Here is a 20,517-nt window from a genome sequence, read left to right as displayed (position 1 = left end):
AAATTTTGGATAATCCAAAATACAATTGCATTGAAAAAGTTTGTCTATAAGAAAAGTCTGTCAAATATTCCCATCCTAAAATGATGAACGAAAGATCAGACGAAACCGCTCATCGTTTTTTATATGATATACCTATACGTCGATTATAGGATTACTCTTGGTAAAAATTTCGAATCGAAGCTGTCCCATATCGATCGCTCACATGTATTACCCTGTAGACATTTATTTCGTAAGGCTTTTCGGATTTGACGGATTAGAGTTGAGCTTCTTCTAGAAGATATTAATGCAGGTCCGGGGAAAAGAGGAAAGGCCAAGGAAGAGGAAAAAAACAGCAGCAGGGATGAAATGAAGGGAAGACAGGAGGGAGGGAAGGGGTGGGGGACTAAGCGTAAAAATTGCAGATAGATAAGGGTGCTAAGGGCGCCATTCGTCTACCTCGCGGCTGACAGGCACGATAAAGTTTCTTTTACACTGAACTAACACTGGCTTAACGCACTTCTTCCAGGACGAGCAGTCCGGATAAGAATATCGCGGAAAAGCACCCTCAGCAAGTCCTAAACGCGACTTATTCTCACCGCTTTTGTAACTCATCAATAGAATATTGAAACGAGTTTGTAAAAAAAATCCACGGGAGAATAGAGCACGAAATAAAGAGAAGTATTGTACACACAAGTGTCTTAATAAATAATATATTATTTGTGCGATTGCAATTTTTTTTACGATATTTTTTCGATTTTCAATTAATTAGAATGCCATAGAGAAAATATATTTTAAAGAAAAATAATGCAACTTTCAGATAAAGTTTATTGTAAAGATTAAGATTAATAAGGTGTAATAAATAATTAAATAAATTTAAGAAATAAACAAAATAATTAATAATTTTGGCGATTGAATATATTGAGCTTATTACGTCATAAAAAAGTTGTAATTATAAATTATCTTTTGTTGAGTTGTGTTATATATTTTATTGTTCCGTATATATTTGACGTTAAGTTAATAAACCTTGTAGCCTAGAACGTAATCATCTTAAGCATCCGCTAATCGTGCAGGAAGTACCAGTGTGAGTACGCGATAGTTAGGATGAAAGGTTGAAAGGAGGCGACGGTAGAAGGAAGAACGACCCGATTCCCGGTTAATTAATAGCAAGTGATTAATTATCGGAGCCTGGCAACCCTTGTCAAACAAAACCGTCAAGGCGGAACACGATCCGCGTGTGATTCGCGAATACAAATGCAGAGAAAGATAGAGAATGCGCGTAGAAATGAAGAGGGTGATCATATGAAATGAGACACGTGCGTCAAGAGAAAGACGAGATATCCGACGAGCTTTGCGTAGCTTTATTATCTTCTTAGCTAGGATGTTACGTACTTCTTCATTTCCCTTGTCTTTCCATTATTCGATAACTATGAGAGTTTGAAGCGATTATTTTTCAAATTTAAGTATCTCGAGGAAACCAGAAAGTTTTAATTTAGATGGAACTTTACACACGTGTATAGAAGGGATATTTAGACAAATTTAGAAATTTTTAGTGCAGCGAGAAAAACTGCTCTATATATATGAGAAGTGGTTTCACCCCTTAGAATCGTTTATGAATAACCGCAATTAAAAATCTCTAAATTCATCCAAGTATCCCGACTGCATATGTACAAAGTTTCATTCAAAATCAGAATTTCCGAGTTCTATATTACACATAAAAACCAATTAATTTAACGATTTAAAGTCTCTTAGAGCACATCGAGCATCCTTTAATTAAAATGTGACGCACACACGTAACAAGCTTTAAAAAATAAAGAAAGAACAAGCTTCAATCAACCTAATGGAGGGACTGAAATGTCCCGAAACGTGAATCCCTCGCTGCGAACCCGAAATAAGCCCCGGCGGCGGCGTGCGGTGTGCTTCGTGATCCGAGAAGATTGCACGGTCACGGTCCTTAAGTTTCGTAGGCGCCGTGCCGGGCCGTTAATTACGATCACCCGCTCGGTTAATCACCGCGTCCGGACGCGGCGACAGTTTAAATGGCGGGCGACGGCGCGCGCCGTGTAAGCAAGACCGCGAAGCCAAGTTCTGCGGATGTAAATAATGAAGCGCCACGTTTTCTCGCGGATTAATGGACGTGGCTTTTGAGCAGCCACGTCCTTGAGAACATGTAGCTATATGAAAATCTTCACCTTGCCTCGCCCGCCCATTCTCTCTCTCTCTCTCCAACGCTAAAGATTAAACACGGTCCATTAATGCTTCACAAAAGGCAGAGTTTAATATATTTTCAACAATGTAAATCGCGAAGCGGTTAAGTGTAACGATAAAAATATTTAATTCAACATATTTGAGGATTAGAAGCAGTAGATAATATTATAAATATATATGATTTTTTTTAGCAAATTATATATATATAGAAATTTTTATATATAAATTTCAATTTAAGATATATATTATATATAATTAGTAATGTTAATATATTAATAATACAGGAATTTAATTTACAAAATTTATATACAAATATATATACATTTTTTAAATTCAATTTCTGTGATATTAATATTAATTCTGCTAATTAAACAATATAATACTATTTGTTCTACTTTCTCTCTTTCTATAAAAAAAATATATAATTTTTTTATTTTCCCCATATGTTACATTCTAAATCATAAGGTAAAATGTATCTTACGACATTATAAGCGTTGCTTACGAAAATTAATTTGATTATTTTGAAGCGTTATTTTGGAGCGTGCATAATTCCGTGGAATGGAAAGCCATTAGCCGATCCATTAATTATTCCATACGATTAATTATTCTATCGCAACACGGCGACGGTTTAAAGAAGCAAGAGATAATTCCTGGACGACGGCGACGCGCGCGGGAAACGGTTTTGCTCGAGGAATTTCAAGTTAGTCGAGATTTAAAGTGGACTTTAACGTGTAGTTCGCGACACAAATTATCTCGAAGTCAGCTTTAAAACTAAAGCTCCTTTAAATTTTTTGTAAGCCGCTTTCCGCGATGCTGAGTCCCGTAAATGAGATTCACGATTGGAGCAGTAAATTGAAGCGGCGTTTTCTGCAGAAAAGCAGTAACATTTCCAGGAAAATATATCCGACTTGCGCGCGAAACATTCCGAGAAGAGTGGCAAATACTTGACACACTGTCTTTGAAAAATAAATCAATTTTTCATCATTCATGTCGCTTACAAGTCATGGGTATGGTGATTATTTCTTTAATCGGAATAATACGCACACAAAAATACATATTGACGAAAACATAAATTTTTTATTAATATTTCCCAAAGATACACGAATTTTTCTTTAAACATTTCACTTGTAATATATATTTTATATAATATAAATTAAATATAAATTATTATATATATATAATATATACTATAAATATACATATTATAAATTTTAATTATATTAATTAACATTAATTAGAATTAATAATAATTAATTGATTAATATTAATATGAATTTTTTATTAATATTTCCCCCAAAAATATACAAATTTTTCTTTAAAAATTTGACGAATTTATAATAAATTTTTCGAATTTTTTGACAACCGAGTGGTTTTTGGAGTTTTGACGTGTTTTCGGCCATCCGTCTCGCGCCATAAACAATATCTGAGAACGTCTCGGAACGATTGCAACTGGAATCAATCTTGATACAACACGCGCGATCTCTCACGACCAGCTCGCGTTTATCTCAACGCGAAGTTGAGGCTGGATAAACATCCGCGTACGCTTGCGAGTAAATAAACAGCCTCTAAATAAATCGATTGCATTCGAACGTATATTAATACGACGATCGCGCAATCCGTTCGAGTGGACAAATAAATAAATAGAGCGGACAGGTAGATACATAAACGTCCAGAGAGAATGAGACGTCGAAATCGATTGTACGCTGATATCGAGAGATGGGGGGGAAGAAGGGATGAGAGGGAGAGAGACTGGAAATGGGTCGCGGGTCGTCGTCGCGATAAATACGGGAAAATAATACGGCGGAAACGACGCCGTATTTATCTGTTAAGGTAATGCGATATTATGTACCGAGCGCCATTACAGATCAAACCGGGAATCATTTGTTTAGATAAATAAACAAATGTTTAATTAAATTCATGCTCATCGCCTTTGGGCGACACAAAACGCTTCTCTCAAACGTTGCTGTAATTAAATATTATAAGAGCGAAAAAAAAGAAAAGAAAAAGAAACGTCCTCTTATTTATTTCATACGGCTAAATTACATTTCGCAATTCAGCTTCTCTATTTATCCCATCATTTTATATCGAAGATATTACATTTTTCGAAATTTTCTTCTTCCCAAGTTCTTCGAAAATTTTTGAAAAATATATATTTCGCTTAAATCGTAAAATTCTTCGAACTGTACCTTTGAAATATAACATATTCGATGCTTCAAATTAATATTGTATTACATTGACATCTCTCTAACACAAGATTTGTAATCTATATTATCGTCCTATTGTGTATCCCATTATTTTATAGCAAAAATATTTTTCGAAATTTTTCTTTCCAAGTTCTTGTAAAATTTTTGAAAAAAAATATTTCGCTTGAATCGTAAAATTCTTTGAACTGTGAATCTTTTAAGGGTAATTTCTTTCCAAAAAGATCCATGATTGTCTTATAAAATGCGATGCATATTTGATGCTACGAATTAATATTATATTACATTAATATCTCTCTAACACAAGATCTCTAATCTGTATTATCGTCCTATTAATTTCAGCCTGTTATTGACAAATGCTCTGTCGAGATATTTGTTCACTCGGTTATTTACCAAGCCAGCAATCCGCCATGAAAACCGAAACCAATCGTGATTAGTGCGTGCAGCATGGCCGCAATGATTGCGAAAGGACGTTACGTGGAATTAATAAACGTTCGATCGATGCATTTGTTTAAACACCGGCTTATTCATCCGTGTAAAATCTCGTTATCCACATCCCGATGGAATTCTTGCGCGCACATTACACATTAATGTTTTCGATGATGTTGATGTGTAACTTTCGAAAATGGACTTTATGATTGTTTACAGATCGTTTCGAGTTTATAGTTTTCATAGAAGCCCTAGATCTGAACGACAGTTCTAAAACTTTGAAAATACATAGAGATAAATTTTGAAGATGAAGAAAGAATTTATTTCGTAAATTAAACTTTGGACTTTTTTCCCCTCCTCGTTGTTTCTCGACAAATTTGACATTAGACATTCGTAGACGCGATCCATTTCTCGACGAATTTGACGTTTGAGAAACATTTTCCATCACGCGAGAATACGACTTATATACATGTATAGAAAGATATCTCTCTCGGTCGGAGAAATATCGCCCGAGGTATCGTCATTCGAAAAGAGAGGAATCCTTCTAACTTTGAATACAGAGCGATACACCCCAGCTATCTATGAAATACCTAGTTTTTGTATGCAACTTGGGAAGAATAAGATATCAATATTCCCTCTAGTACTACGCGTTTCCTGGAATATTATTTCGAGTCATGAAGCCGACGATGAGTTTCAATGGATTCTCCCTCCCCCTCTTCTCCTATATCGGATTCACCTCGAATAATTCGAAACAGCGCGGCGAATAATTAGATGTTGAAAGCTCAAATTTACGCTCATCCGTACACGGTCGAACGGCGCGTTCGTGATTAGCATCGGATGTGACGTCGGATGATTGCAAAACGAATCGCGCGCGCCAGGCGGAGGGGCGGGGGGTGGGATGGAGGGGAGGGGAGGGGATAAAGTAGAGGGGAGGGTGGGATGGAGGGATGAGGGATGAAACGATTTCGCGAGCCGCGCACGTAACGAGCGTCGCAATGATGACATCACGCGACCGGACGTGTAATAGTCTTAATTAAAATAGCGGTCTAACGAACTAATCGCTAACTGTTGCAATCCGACGCCATTATCATCTGGTAATGGAGGGTCGCGTCGCTACTTTTAGCGATGTGTTGCTTTTCGTGCGAATGAATTTTTCTGCACGCGCGATACAGGATATTGTGAATCCCCAGCCCTCCCTCGTGCATTCTCTCGTCGTATAGTCGCTCCATCGGGAACAGCTCGTCCTCCGACGTCGCTTCCTCGCACACGAGACATCGGTGAATTTTTCACACTTAATTTGCCGCCTGCACACGATACAGGATGGTCTCGCCTAACTTGGGGATTTCTTTCTTTTTTTGGAAATCGATATATATATATTCACCCTTTTAAAATTAATTGTTTAAATACAGGGTGGTCTTTGTCTAAAGATTTTTTTACAATCGACTTTTTTAAAATTAATTATTTAATTGTACATTATTATAATTATAACTGTCTCTCGATTTTATTCATTAACGTTGCAACGAAACAAGCTTAAGTGATTATCAAGTTACGTAACAAATGTTAATTGCAAACTAACAGAAATTACAATTGAGATAATTAACGAGAGGATTAATTATCTTAAAAGTAGATTTGAACTTATTTGCATGACTTCTCGAATTCTCTGTGATTACTTAGTTCGAACTCTATAAATACTCTATAAAAAAAAAACAAGAACAATACTTTCAAGTGCACTCGAATGGACCAAGTATACCCAAAGCTTTAAGTACTTATACCATAAATAATTTTTTTTATCTTTGTTAGAGTTCAAGAACTTCTAAAAATTTGATCATTTACGATAGAACAAGTACTTATAAGTACTATTTCGAACCTTGCAGGTGTACTCAATCTCAATAAAATTCAAAACTGATGTTATTGGATTTGATTCGGATTTTTAAGTACATATCGAACTGGATTCCTTATCCCTCTGCTCACACCAACCGGTGTGAAATCCACGTGAGACATACATACGTGCTGCAACGTGACGCGGTTTGTAGACGGCGCGATACCGTTTCACTCGTAAGCACGTTTCCGTTCTCTCACGTACCGCAGTCGATACGTCGGATCGTCGTGCGGATACGTGAATCGTCGCGTTAATGACCGTGATAGCGGTTTGTTACACCATTTTGGTCCATAAGCGGACGAACCCCGACGAGAATTAAGGCTGTTTCGATGCAGCGGCGAGAGTTAAGGCTATTTCGATGCAGCGAAGAAAATTAAGGCTGTTTCGATGCAGCAACGTTTACACGGCGAAAAATAAATGTCGAGAGATTCCGAAAAGAACCGATATATTAAACAGTAAACGTTATAACAAAGTTAACGAGGTCTTTCAAACTGCACGCAGGTTATTCCAGAACCATCTCCTTTTAATAGCAGATTCTTTGTGCAATTTCGAAACAATTTTTTTTTTTCTTTTTTAGCGGAGACATTCATAATTTTCCGGATTATGAGCAATTAAAAAAGGACCCTTCGCAAATTAAACTATATGGAGTTTAAATATAATTAATAAAATTACATTCTTCAGTTAATTTCACGGTGGGAGTTTACTTTGATAAAATTTTAATTTAAGACTTAATTATTACAAAGGTACATGACGAAAAAACAAATCGATTCCAAATTAGAGAATCTGATATCAAAAGGAAACCCGATGGTTTTTGGAACATCCTACCTACATAGGAGTTAGCTAAATTGTCGGTAGAATCTTCTTCATCAATCTTAAAAGAATGTACATTACGAGAATGATAATACAAATCGTAAAATAAGTTGAAGGCCATTCTTCAAAATAATGTGCATGCAATCAAAAAGTTTTATTTCAAGTTTTTTATCTTGAGAGTATAAAAGTTTTAAGTACGAAGGAAAAATATCTGAAAAAGAGTGCCAGCGCGTCGGACTTCTCCGGATACTTATATAAAAGCAGAATTTGAGGAACGAGTAGAGGAGAAGGACCGTATATCTTTGTTTAAAATTGTAAATATTGTAAAGGACTCTCCTCCCTTTCTTTCTCTTTCTCTTACCGTGTCGCGATGAGGGGACAGGTAATGCTCGGTGAAGCCCAAGCCTCTGGACTCCAAGGCGCGCACTCGTACAGTCTGAGTTCTCGACCTGAAACTGCGCCAAAGACGCTGCGCCATCCGCCTGTGCAGCCGCCGGCAAGACCGAATCCACTTCCGACTCCTCGCGAAGTGCTCGCGCTACTTCCGGCTCCGTCCTCGCTGCTCTCACTACTGGCCCGTCCGTTCTGCAAGCACACGTACACAGGCGGCAATAATAAATATTCAATTTCCAATCTTTGTGACGGAAAGAAAAACTTGAGGACGTAAATATACGCCGCAGACTTTTCACGCAGTCTCTCGAGAAAATATTTAAAGAGTCAAGATTTTGAAAATTTAATAATTACAATTTTTCTTTTTGAAATTTCGGAACTTGGAAGATTTCAAATTGAACGCGATCGCAAAAGGAAATAAATGCGAGAAGAAAAATATATAGTACCTATTGTATATTAATCATGTCATTCAAAAATATTTAAAATATTTTTAATTATCGTATAAAATTTCGAAAAATTGAAATAAAATTTAATAATGAATTTTTTTTTAATTTCAGAACTGTAAAATTTCAAATTGAACGCGATTGCAAAAGGAAATATAAATGCGAGAAGAAAAATATATAGTATTGTATATTAATCATGTCATTCTCAAAAATATTTAAAATTGTTTTAATTATCGTATAAAATTTCGAAAAATCAAAATAAAATTTATTAATTAATTTTTTTTAATTCCAGAACTATAAAATTTCAAATTAAACGCGATTGCGAAAGAAAAATATATAGTATTGTATATTAATGTCATTCAAAAATATTTAAAATATTTTTAATTATCGTATAAAATTTCGAAAAATCGAAATAAAATTTAATTAACTTTTTTTTAATTTTAGAACTGTAAAATGTCAAATTGAATGCGATTGCAACAGGAAAAACTTACAAAAAATATATATACTATCGTGTAATAATCATGTTTATTCAAATTATTTAAAATTATTAATTATAGTATAAAATTTCAAAAAATTGAAATAAAATAAAGGAGTGAACTGAAAAAGTCCGGAAGTTGAAGAGAAAGATGGTAGTCGCGCGCACGATCGATCATTTCTTTATTTTATAATATTACCAAGTCCATCTTAGTAGCGCGATGTCAAGCGGAACGTGATGCTCTGCTTATAATTGCATTATTGTGGAACGCCTTGACGTTTACCTTGTTTGTGTTTCGACATACATCAGAAAAATTCTTTCGCCTCCAGACAACGGCATTCGTGAATTAAAAAGAAGGAGAAATTTCATTTTGGAAAATTCTGAAGCTTATACGTCGCGTTAATAATATAGGATGCGAAGACAACCGACTTTGTGTTTCGCACAAATTAAAAATTGTTGGCAAAAACTATTACAAACGGGCAGGAAAGGAGGCGGATGGGGGCGAGATTTTTAAATATTTTATAATAACCCGGCGCACATCTTGATACCAATTTTTTCTCTCTCCATACTAACAAGCTACTCTACATATTTTCCAAGTTTCATTGAAATCAAAACTTCCCAGTTTGTTCCCTTGTTAGTAGGATGGCAATCCCCGTTCAAGTCGCAAAGGAGCAACCTAAGAAGAACACATTAATCTTAAACGACTTCCTGCCCCCCTTTCTCTTGGCAAAAGAAGGATCAAACTTCGCCTCCTCGGCCTCCTTAAAGCTCCGCGGAAAAGTTCGCGTAAGTAGCGGCGTAAGGAGATACATCCCGTGTACAAGGGAAAGACCGGAAGTTCTGACGAAGTCGGCTCTCTCAGTCGACGAACGACATCAGATCGGAAAGTTTATCCGGCAGATTAAAAAACTCCACGCGGCGACCGTCGAGCGGTAGTTGAACGTATATTTTACATGGAAACAAAAATGTCGTTCGCCAGCAGCGCCCAACAGTTGTTTTTATCGAATCAGCATCTTAATATACGAGCTAGCTGGAACGAAAAAAAAATAAATTCCACGTCAAGCCGTAGCATTTGACTGAGTGAGCTGTAAACGTCCCTCGGCAAACTTCCACCCTCGAGAGCTCTCTCCTTAGGACTCGAAAATATGAGAAAATTATAAAATCCGACAATGTCTCGATAATTAAAAAGACAGGCGAAGTTTCAGGAATTTAACGCGCCGGAATCGGAGAGAATCATCGCCCCTGTTCCTTTTTCCTTCGGTCCGATTCAGTGCTTCGCAGACATCACAATCGTCCCGTTGGCGTCTTATCGTCGCCGATTTTCTTCCATGTCGCGGCAACCGTGAAATCGAGCGAAAAGAGCGAAGAAGAGAAAGAAAGAAGGGAGGAGACGTCGCGCAATCTACGAAGAAGGGTACCAATGTGGAATCAGGCGAAAAGAGAGAAATATTAAACGGCCGAGAGAGCGAATGTCTAACGGGAGAGAGAAGGGATAGGTCGATCGACTTGCGAAGTCGGAAAAGTTCGAAGGGCGCGAACGAGTCGTCGAGAGAAGGTGGGAGCAAGACGTCTCTTTTCACCCCCTTGAAAGAGAGATTTCGCATCGTCGACGATTCCGGGTCGGATAGATAATAAAGAAACGTCCGCGACAAAATTATCGAACCGGTCTTTTGTCCCGGGAAACCAAGACGAACAAATAAATTAACCCTTCTGTCAATGAGCCGGGTAACCCAAGGCAACTTTAAATATTCAAGATGTGTCTTTTCTCCGCCCAAAACAAAATATACAAATGGTATCCCCCTTTGTAAACTTAAAAAATAAACTAAAATATAAAACTCCTAAAGGGAAAAAATGCCTAGCAGCTGTTATAAGAAAATTGTCACCCATCTACTGATAAAAAGATCGAGAATTATGCATTGACAGGAGGGATACAGAAATACTTGGACTTAAGATATTCCAACCTTTCGGTGCCCGAATGCTCCGCGTGCCTGCAATATTCGCGGCTCCGATTATTGTACGCAAACATCTGTTAAGGAGGATGTAACTAGGAAACTGTTTTAAAGCAGCGCGAGAGAGCAGCGTATTTTAATCAATTATTTATATCGGCATTTTTATGCCTCTTAGCTTCGGTGAGAACACAAAGGCGCGTAAAATAGAACGAATGTGTAATAAATTTTTTTCACAGGCGCCAACAAAGGGAAAGAAAAGCGAAAGGTGTAGCTAAACACAGGATGCACACCTAGCCGAGCTACGATATAACGAATCGAACCCCTAACGGCTACGATTTGGCGTCTGGTTGCTCGGCGTCCTAAAACAAGCGATAACCCGTGATGTACGAGTTTTTGCATCCTCCCCCGCGTGCGATATCTCACTTTCCCCACGTATCTTGTCGCGTTTCTTCGTTCCAACATTTCGGCAAAGCCGAATGGAAGCATTCTAGCTTCTATCGTAGGTGTCGATCTTCCAAAGTTCTCTCTTACTTTATTTTATTACTCTTTTTTTTCATTTTTTAAATCCATATACATATGTACAGGGAAAGGGTGTCCTATTTTAATTAATATATCGAATATCTGAAACTATGGCTGTGAAAAAATATTTCATGCAAAAATTAAAAGGTTTCAAGAGGGAAAATGTTAATATAATTTTAAATTTTAACTAAGATAATTTGTCAAGATCATTTGAAGGTCAAACTAATATTTATTTAAATGAAATTATTCTAATATTTTATATAAATAATATAGATTTAAATATAAAATATATAAATTATGTTATGTAAATCGATTCCAAAAAGTTTACATATTTTGTACTTTAATTTGACATAATTTTACATAAAATAATGAAAGAAACCAATTGATGTAAAAAAAGATATACCTAATTATTTCAGAAAATGTAATTTGCAACTAGCAGCTACATTCAATATTCATTAAAATGGGACACCTTGTGTATATATATATGTATATATGTATATGCTCTCAATAGAAGTAACCGTTCCTCGGTTTATCGCGACTCGGTTTGCGTCTTCTATTTTCTTTAAAACGCGATTTCCGGCTCCCTTTCGCGTATTTCCGCAACTGCGGGGGTGGTATCCTTCCGAGCCGCCATATACAAGTGTAATCGCGGCGATATTTTCGCGATCCATTAATCCCAACTGTACATTCATCGGGAAGCCAAGGATTAAAACAAGATTAAACGCAGAATATCTCTATCCGCTCTTCGCTCGCGGCTGTATATAAGAGAGCTCAGCGCGAGAGATGGAAGAGATCTTGCGCTCGCGATCGCGATCCTAAATCATCTCGACTAATTTCGCGTAATCTTTATACCGGCAATAAAATAATAATTCCACCCCCTCCCATCCTCCCCTATCCATAAGCGCGCAGGCGAACGTACAAGAGGCGGCGAATTAATAACGAAGCCTAGGTATATTTCGTGGCGAGAGGATACCCCACTCTGCGTAGAAAATACTCTGCAAACACGGCTCTTGTTTCGGTTAAGATTACAATATGAAATACAAGGAAAACCTTAATCAACCTCGCGCTCGCTTTCAACCGAGGATATCTTCGTCAATATTGTCCTTTCGAGCCAAAATTCCGAACGGCGAAATTATTTAGAATAATCCGAGGAAAAAGGAGAGTCTCTCTCTGCAGAAAAATCCCCAGTAATAATACCGAAGTAGGAACTCTGACAGTCGAAAGCGCTATTATTGCGAGCGCGTCGAGCATATATCAGCTATACCACGTATTAAACATGCGAATTAGCGTACAAGCTCCGCAATGATGCGCTCTTGCATTATAAAGCGGATCTGAGAGAGAGAGATATATATAGCTTCTAACGGTGATATATCACCGTTAGAGAATTTCAGAGGCGTAACACACGTCGCGGTTTCAACTAATCGGCAGACAACCGGCGATCGTGTATAACGAAAATCCTAATTGATCCCAATGATTTCTGCAGAAACAAGTTAATCTCTTATCGCGCTTATCTAATCTCCCTTCTCGATCCAGTTACAATTTATAAGCCAATGTATATTTCGATTTTTCCACACTTTGCGAAATTAGCTTTCCAACTGAAATTAGCTTCCAAACTTGGGAATCTAAAAGGTCCAATTTTGATAAAGTTTTATACAAAAAAAAATTTTTTTTATATTATTAATGTGATTAAAACATTTTTTTGATATCTCGAACATTTTTCACTCGTTATAGTTATTTTTGGATCGTAATTAAAAATTTATAAATTCATCTATTTAGACCCTTTCTACATGTGTATAAAGTTTTCATCAAAATCGGAATTTTGGGGTGTTTGCGAGGTTCCCTTGTTAGGTATCAGAATATAATATTTCAACTACATGTATATTAAGTTGCGAAAATTCTATTGCGAGAGAATTTTAACATTTTTTTTATTCTACAACAAAATTATATTTGTAGAACACAGTTGTTTCTATCTGACACGCAACTGCGATGACTGCGAAAGAGATACCTCCGGAGTGCGGAAAATAATGGAGTTGCCCGAACACGAGACGGACGACAAAACTCAAGCGCGTGTTCAAACTCAAATTGCGCGCAAACTGCGAGCGAGAGAAGCTAGGGAATGCGCGATTGTCGGGGGGTAGCATAGCGTATCCGTGAATGTCGCGATTCTCCAAAATCGGCTTAAAATGGGATGGCTTGCTGCTGGAACGTCGTAAGTATTGTACAAACCGCATTTGTGTTTACGCAGTGAAGAATCTTAAATTTTAGAATCCTGCCATCTCAAAACTTCATGCTTTTCTAAAAGTTTATCCAAGAACAGAAAATTATATATATATAAATATAAATTATATATAAATATATATAAATTATATATAAATCTTACGAAAATTTTTAAAAAATTATTTTTTTCAGTTTTTTTTAAAAATTGTTTTCAATTATTTTTTAAAAATATTAATATAGTTAGATAGAAGTGTTCTTACCATAAAACTTTCGTATAAAACATGTTTGAGATATATTGAAAAAAAAACAAAAAGCTGAACATATGAAGGGTATTTTCATCCCTTAGAATCATTTTTGAGTCGCAACTGAAATTAATTTATCTATCCCCTATGTGTATAAAACTTCATCAAAATCAAAATTTTCAGGTTCGCGAGGTTCCCTTATTAATAAAGAAAAAGAGTCGTTTAAATATAATTCACTGGAAGTTTACAAATAAAATTTATTTATAACCCGCCGTTACCAAAATAATTCATTATTATTATCTACTCCCGCTACTCTTCTTTCTCTCACAAGAGATACAAACATTTTTTAACTATACATTCGCTCCCTCCTCTCATTTTGTAAAAACCGCTAGAAAGCATACGCGTGTTTTCGTAAAACAGCGTAACGAATGAAATCAAAACATAACGAGAGATAAAGCGCTCGCAGTTTTATCCCATGGCGAGGCTGCAAAGAACGTTGGCTTTTTTTATTAACCATGCGTACACCCTCGCTCCCCTAGTTATAACCATTATCTTGCGATGATGCGATCATCCTGTATATCCGTCGTTACATCCCTCGCGACGGCGACCCTAATGGAAAGCACATTAGGAGGTATATCTCTCACTTGATACACGAGAGAAGGGTGAACGCGAGGAGGAGCCGATGTTAGCCAGCTCGACGAGACGTTTCCGCGCAAGCGAGTGGAAACGTTACGATATCGTTCTTAAAGTCGCCTGTCCGTGTATTTACCAGGGAATAGATACCTTTAAAGGGGAACTTACGACTGGCGGAAATGGAAAATAAAATCTCGTCGTGTCCGGCGCTAAAATTATCGTCAGGAGAATCGCAATATTCGCCTATCATTGAACCCCCCTGGCTATTTTGCCCCGTTTTTGTCCTGAAATCTCGGTCGGACACGGAGGAACTTGAATTACAACTCTGTTCCAGGAATATTTTCAATTTTTCTGCCAACATGCTTATGGATTGCGACGGTCTAAGGGTCGAAAATATATTTAACCTTCTGTCAATGCATACTTTTTCATCCTTTCGTCAATGGGTACTGTTTATTATTTGTTACTTTATAGCAGGACATCAAACATTTGTTCTAAGTAGAATGTTTTCAAATATAAAGGTTTTTTGTATTTTGTATCGGGTGGAGGAAAGTGTTGACACATTGTAACATTTAAAATTGCTTTGGATATTCGGGTCCTCGTTCATTAGCAGAGAAGGTGCTAGTTAAATTAAACTGGAAACAACTTGTTTTAAAATACTTCTCTATTTAAATTGAACATTTCGGCCCTTTCTTTGGATCACCTTTAGCAGGTTGACTCCTTTTGTATGTCAAGGCATACAAATTACCTGAATTTTCTTGATCAACCTACTAAAAATAGTCCAAGAAAGGACCGTTCAAATCAAATAGAAAAGTATTTTCTAACTATAGAAATAATTTTCTAACTATTAACCTGTATTTATCTTAAATTTGTGTTTCTTTAATTTATTATAAATTGAAAAAGATTAGATGGAAATAGTTGTGCTAGAAAACATTGAAATACTAGAGATTAGATTTTAAGGAGAATTGAACAACGTGGAAGAGAGAGTAGATTATGGAAGAGTACGAAAGATAGGGGGTGAGTGAATTCCGATTTCGTTGCCGGAGAAATTTCAGAGTGCCGCGTCGCCGAGAAGGAAAATCATTTCTTAATTGACAATCGCTTAATAACGCGGCGACCACGGTTGTTTACGCGAATTTACGCATAATTGCTGAAAACATTAGGACCGGTGGACTTCCGCGACCGCCAGGACATAACCGACAAATTAATTTTCCTTGGCAATTCAATTACGCCTTAATTGGGTACGACGGAAATGAGACCTCGCATTAAAATTGCAAGCATCCAGACGGAGATTTTCTCCGGAGATTTTACCTCGTTCGCTTCTCCGACTCGAATTTGATTGCCGAATGCGGATCGTCGACGTCGTTTCTCGTCAAATTTGAATAAATCGGGATAAATAATTTTTCTCTTCCCTTCTTCAGTTTATTTTCACCCTCGGATGGACAGATGGAAGCAGGTTTACGCGCCGATTGTTTGTTTCACAGAGAAAACATACATTCTATAAATTTTATACATCTATCGAGCATGTGATGAAAGAGAGAAGAATGGAGAATATCGACGATTATTTAGACAACAGAGTGTACTCTGACTGTTACGTCACTTAAAACTCTCGGCAGAGGATCAGACCTCGCCGTAGCGCATCTCGTATCCATCGTATCCACACACAAACGCAAAAGTGCCAATCCCACATCCCCTATCTATCTATCCACCGTCGCGTAGATACACTTGCACGGATATTGACACACGTACGCACACGCACAGCTGAAGCTGGCAAACGAACACGTACACGATCGTCTCTTGATCCGTCGTTCCAGCCGCAGTTTGCTTAGCATTGCTGATGCACTATCCACTTCCGCGCAAGTGAGATGGACACTGCAGAAGAGTGAAATACACAGAGAGAGAGAGAGAGAGAGAGAGAGAGAGAGAGAGAGAGAGAGAGAGAGAGAGAGAAAGAGAGAGAGAGCGAGGGGGGAAAGGTAGAGAAAGGGTGAGAGGAAGGTCCGAGAGAAGATTATGGGCAGAGAACATCGGCGTCTGTGTTTGAGGACCGATAGTGGCTCGCGTTCTAATTAATAACGAGCACCTCGATGCAGTCCGCGAGTTTTGCAGGGTGCGCCGTGTATGATATGAAGGAGCTTTCAGGAATCGAATAATCGAAGGGCAAAGTCCGTTACTCTGCCGGAAGTGGCACTTACGTTGAAACGGAAAGGATCGCGAACCGCGCGAATTTCTGATTCATACATATTTGGAAGATGCTCGACGAAAATTGCAGTATTTTTTAGCTACTTGAAAATTTATTTTAATAGATGCAAACTCATTTTTAATAGAGTTCTATACAAACAGTAAATAGTTTAATATTAAAACATGTGTCTTTATTAAGTAATATAATTTTTCTTATAAGCGAAAAGGGGGATGCTAAGATCTTGGCAAATGTAGAATTCGAGGGGTGTCTCACTCACCAAAAATTCTAATTGTAAGTAATTTCATGTAATGCGCCGTATAATTCTAAGTAATGTGTGACGGAATGCGTGTAATTATGTTAATTCTTTTTTTTAGTTAATTTTAAATGAAATACAATATTTAAATATTAGTATTGTTTAATTTAGTAAAAAAAATGTAATTAGAATGATTATAAAAAGAATAAGAAAAATAAATTTATTAGATATTATTGTTAAATCATATAGTATCATATATTAAATCATATAGTACCAATGTGTATTATGCAAAAAAATTTACAAATTAATAGTTTTTAAAATTAATATTGCAAATATTTAGTTGGAACACCTATTAAAATATTATATTATAATAAAGATATAACAAAAAATTACGCATTCCCAATTATATAGAAAAGTGTTTTATTTTAAACTTCGTGATTAAAGAATTCAGAAATTTTTAAAAATCAACTTAAAAAACATTTTTAATAAAAATGTCTTTTATATAAACTTGAATACACACAAAATACAAATAAAATTAGATTAGATCTGAACAAATTGAGTATCAAATATTAATGATTTCATAAATTATAATATTTAATAAAATATATATTTAAAAAACGTCATAACATCATTTTTAAGACGTTTTAATCCTGTTTGGGTTATTATTGTTTGTTTTACGCTTATAAATCAATGCGAAGTAATGCGTAATTTCAGAAAAAACGTACATTGCGACAGTGAGACACCCCTCGATAGAATCCTTGTGTTAAATTTATACATTTCATAATATTGGCAATAATATAAAATGAGATGCACCCTAATTTTTCACACGTCGTCTCTTTCGTTCGAAAATAAAATTAATTTAACTAATGTCAGACTTGAACCCTCACATCGAATCAAACCTCCGTCGGCGATCTCGTGCGTGTAGATGCACACATAAGGTGTATTTGAACAGTCGGACGCCTCCCCACGGCTCTTTCGATCGAGAGAGAAACACACGGAGGAGTGATGGAGGGAAAGAGAGGGCGGATGTGGCGCGGGCGGTCGAGAGGGTTAAAATAGCGGTTAGCTCTCCCTTCCCTTTTCCCCCGAGGGAAAGGCACGCCGAATAAATACCGGCGGCCGGACGGAACCGTCCGATTGGCGGGCTTGAGCGATCGGAAAAGCCTGGCCGGCTTAAAGTACCCTTACCCTGCTCACTTCCCTCGACTGTGATGCTGATTCTGCATTCCTCTCACTAAGTCCTATTCTTCTTGACCTCGGAAACTATTTCCGGTTAGCCGGGACGGAGGACTTTTGTCGATAGGGAGAGAGAAAGCAGAAGGGAATGAAAAAGGAAGAGTGGCAGAGAAGGGCATCGACAGGGGTAAGTTTATTGTCGCCCTTTACAATACCATTATCTAGCGTGCAGAGAGAACGGAATCGAATCCTATCGTATATAAATGTGTATTTTCATCCGAAATGTTACCCCTCTGTCAATAACATAATTTTTCATCTTTTCATCGTTATATTGGTACCTAGGGGACTGCGTGTTTTTGACACTTATAATAATTTATTTATAGCAACTGCTGGCGGAGAAAACTTCCGACACATTCTTAATATTTAAAGTTTGGGTATCCGGATACCTTTTCATTGACAGAGGGATTAAAGAGACCCTCCGCGAGTAAATATTCAAAATTAGAAGGGTCGTTTTATTATCAGCATATCGTATACATACATATAGCTGTTTCGTCGTCGTCGTCATCATTTATCATTGCCGTTTAAAAAAAATGGCGCGCATTCGTCGCCAAAAATGGAGAGCAAAATTGTAAATGACGACAAGACGCGCCCTCGTCTAAGGAAACTTATCACTATAAGGAATTTTCTCGTGAATTTCCAGCAGGATCGCCGGTGATTTCCGGGATAACGAATGGCGGCCTCGATATCTTCTCTCTCGCCCCGCTCTGACACGTCGGCAGGAGAGAAAGCTTCTTTTTTTTTTTTTTATTTATCCCCCCAGGGCGCTTAATTTTACATTTGACTACGAATGGAAAGGCATTAATAAAGAGCGCGACGCTTTATTGTCCCGGGGGGGGGGGGGAGAGGGGGTTAATTGAGAAGGGCGCGCTTTAAGTTTTGCCCAATTACATTAACTCCGAGTTAGTGAAAAAATATGCGAGGCGCCGCCGCCGCCTGTACTATGCTCGGATTAATTAAAATATACTTAAATGCCGTACCGTTAATTTTCAACGGCTAATTTAATGCCCGCTCGGCCTCAGATTTAATACAACGAGCAACACACTCGCCGGGAAATACGCGAATAAATTGCTTCCAAGCTTCAGGTCGCCGTGTTTCGTGTTTGAAAGAGATCCGACAACAATAAAACTATATATGAGCAACGCGAACAATAATAACAATAAATCGTATATATATTCATTTCAACAGTATTCCCCCTTTGCAATAAATATCTATATATATAATGTAACAACTGCGCAAAGAGAGATTATATAGGTAGATTTACAATAATCGAATTTTTTTAGTACGCTCTTATCCGTAATAATTTTACAAATAATTACTGTCTTCTCGACATAATGAAATTATCGTGCAAAATATATGTTCTCGGTCGTTATCAATATTTATATTAAATTAATATATATCATTGTTTGTAACTCTGTTACTTTGGATAAAAACGCGACAATTAAATACGCTTCTGTCAATGTGCCGAAAACAGGGCCGCGCGCGTAAGAACTGAATAAACAGAAATTGCAGTATGATTGGGGGACGAATTTATATCCGGGCGGGATTGCGCGGTCGAAAATAAAGCGATCGTCGAGTCTCCCCCTCCGGCGCAATCCGGCGTCCGGTCGATTTTCATGGAAATTATAATGGCTCGTCGCAATTCCTCGGAAAGTGCCGAAATTCCATGAAAATACGTTTATCGCGAGCGGGCAGACACGGCACGACAAAATTAATCGACGCCATCGATGCACTTTGATGTGGAATTTTAACGCTTTTTGCGCGCTCGATGTATTCCCGCTATTTGTTCCCCTCTAGTCGATCTCTTTTTTTTATTTTTACACCGACGGTTGTTGGGAAGAAAAGTCGTTACGAGTGACAGGCTAATTGCAGGCTATTCAACAAGGACTTTCGACACGATCTTTAATCATAATTTCGGGGATTTTTTTCATCTCACGTGTATATATTAACTTTGAAGTGTCATTTGAAAAAAAATATTAATTGAAACTGATTAACTAAAATCAAATTAGGGATTAAATTAAGATTTTTTTCATCACGCACACAGAGAGAATTTTCTCTTAGAATTTACCCTGAAAAATAATCGTCGGACAATATGGTATGGAAAGGATTTTCTTTGATTAATATTTATCACAATAAAAATAATATCTATCACAATAAAACATGTCTGATTAATTTTACTATGCAGTTTAGTCAAATTAATCAAACATGTTTTATATTTTATTGTGATAGATATTATTATTTTTATTGTGATAAATATTAATCAGAGAAATTCTCATAAAATTCTTTCCATATTGTCCCACGATTACCATAATTTTCAGGGTAAATTTTAATAGAAGATTTTCTCAGTGCATATACTAATTTTTAAATGATTTTGAACGAAAATAACATCTCTTTTTCGTCTCCAGCTGATGAAGATTGGGAAATGATAATTTTTATTTTGTAGACGAGAAACTGATTAGCTAAAGTCAGATTTAGATTTCT

The 20,517-nt window shown here is 36.9% G+C and overlaps 1 protein-coding gene across 2 annotated transcripts in view; it reads right to left on the bottom strand.

The window, feature by feature from the left end:
- The window catches only part of Syn1 (Syntrophin-like 1), a 265,686-nt gene that overhangs the window by 22,173 nt on the left and 222,996 nt on the right, over nucleotides 1-20,517 (bottom strand). For both annotated transcript variants that reach the window (XM_083054313.1, XM_083054314.1), the window contains exon 6: nucleotides 7,865-8,088. In XM_083054313.1, the coding sequence (XP_082910439.1) occupies nucleotides 7,865-8,088 (224 nt within the window). The remainder of the gene's footprint in view (nucleotides 1-7,864; nucleotides 8,089-20,517) is intronic.

The sequence above is a fragment of the Prenolepis imparis genome, unplaced genomic scaffold, assembly GCF_030444845.1.
Source record: "Prenolepis imparis isolate NDT839.2.m4 unplaced genomic scaffold, iyPreImpa1.0 SCAF_14, whole genome shotgun sequence".
In the NCBI taxonomy this organism is placed as follows: Eukaryota; Metazoa; Arthropoda; class Insecta; order Hymenoptera; family Formicidae; genus Prenolepis; species Prenolepis imparis.
The sequence above is the reverse complement of the archived record's forward strand: the minus strand, read 5'-3'. Positions and strand labels throughout refer to the sequence as shown.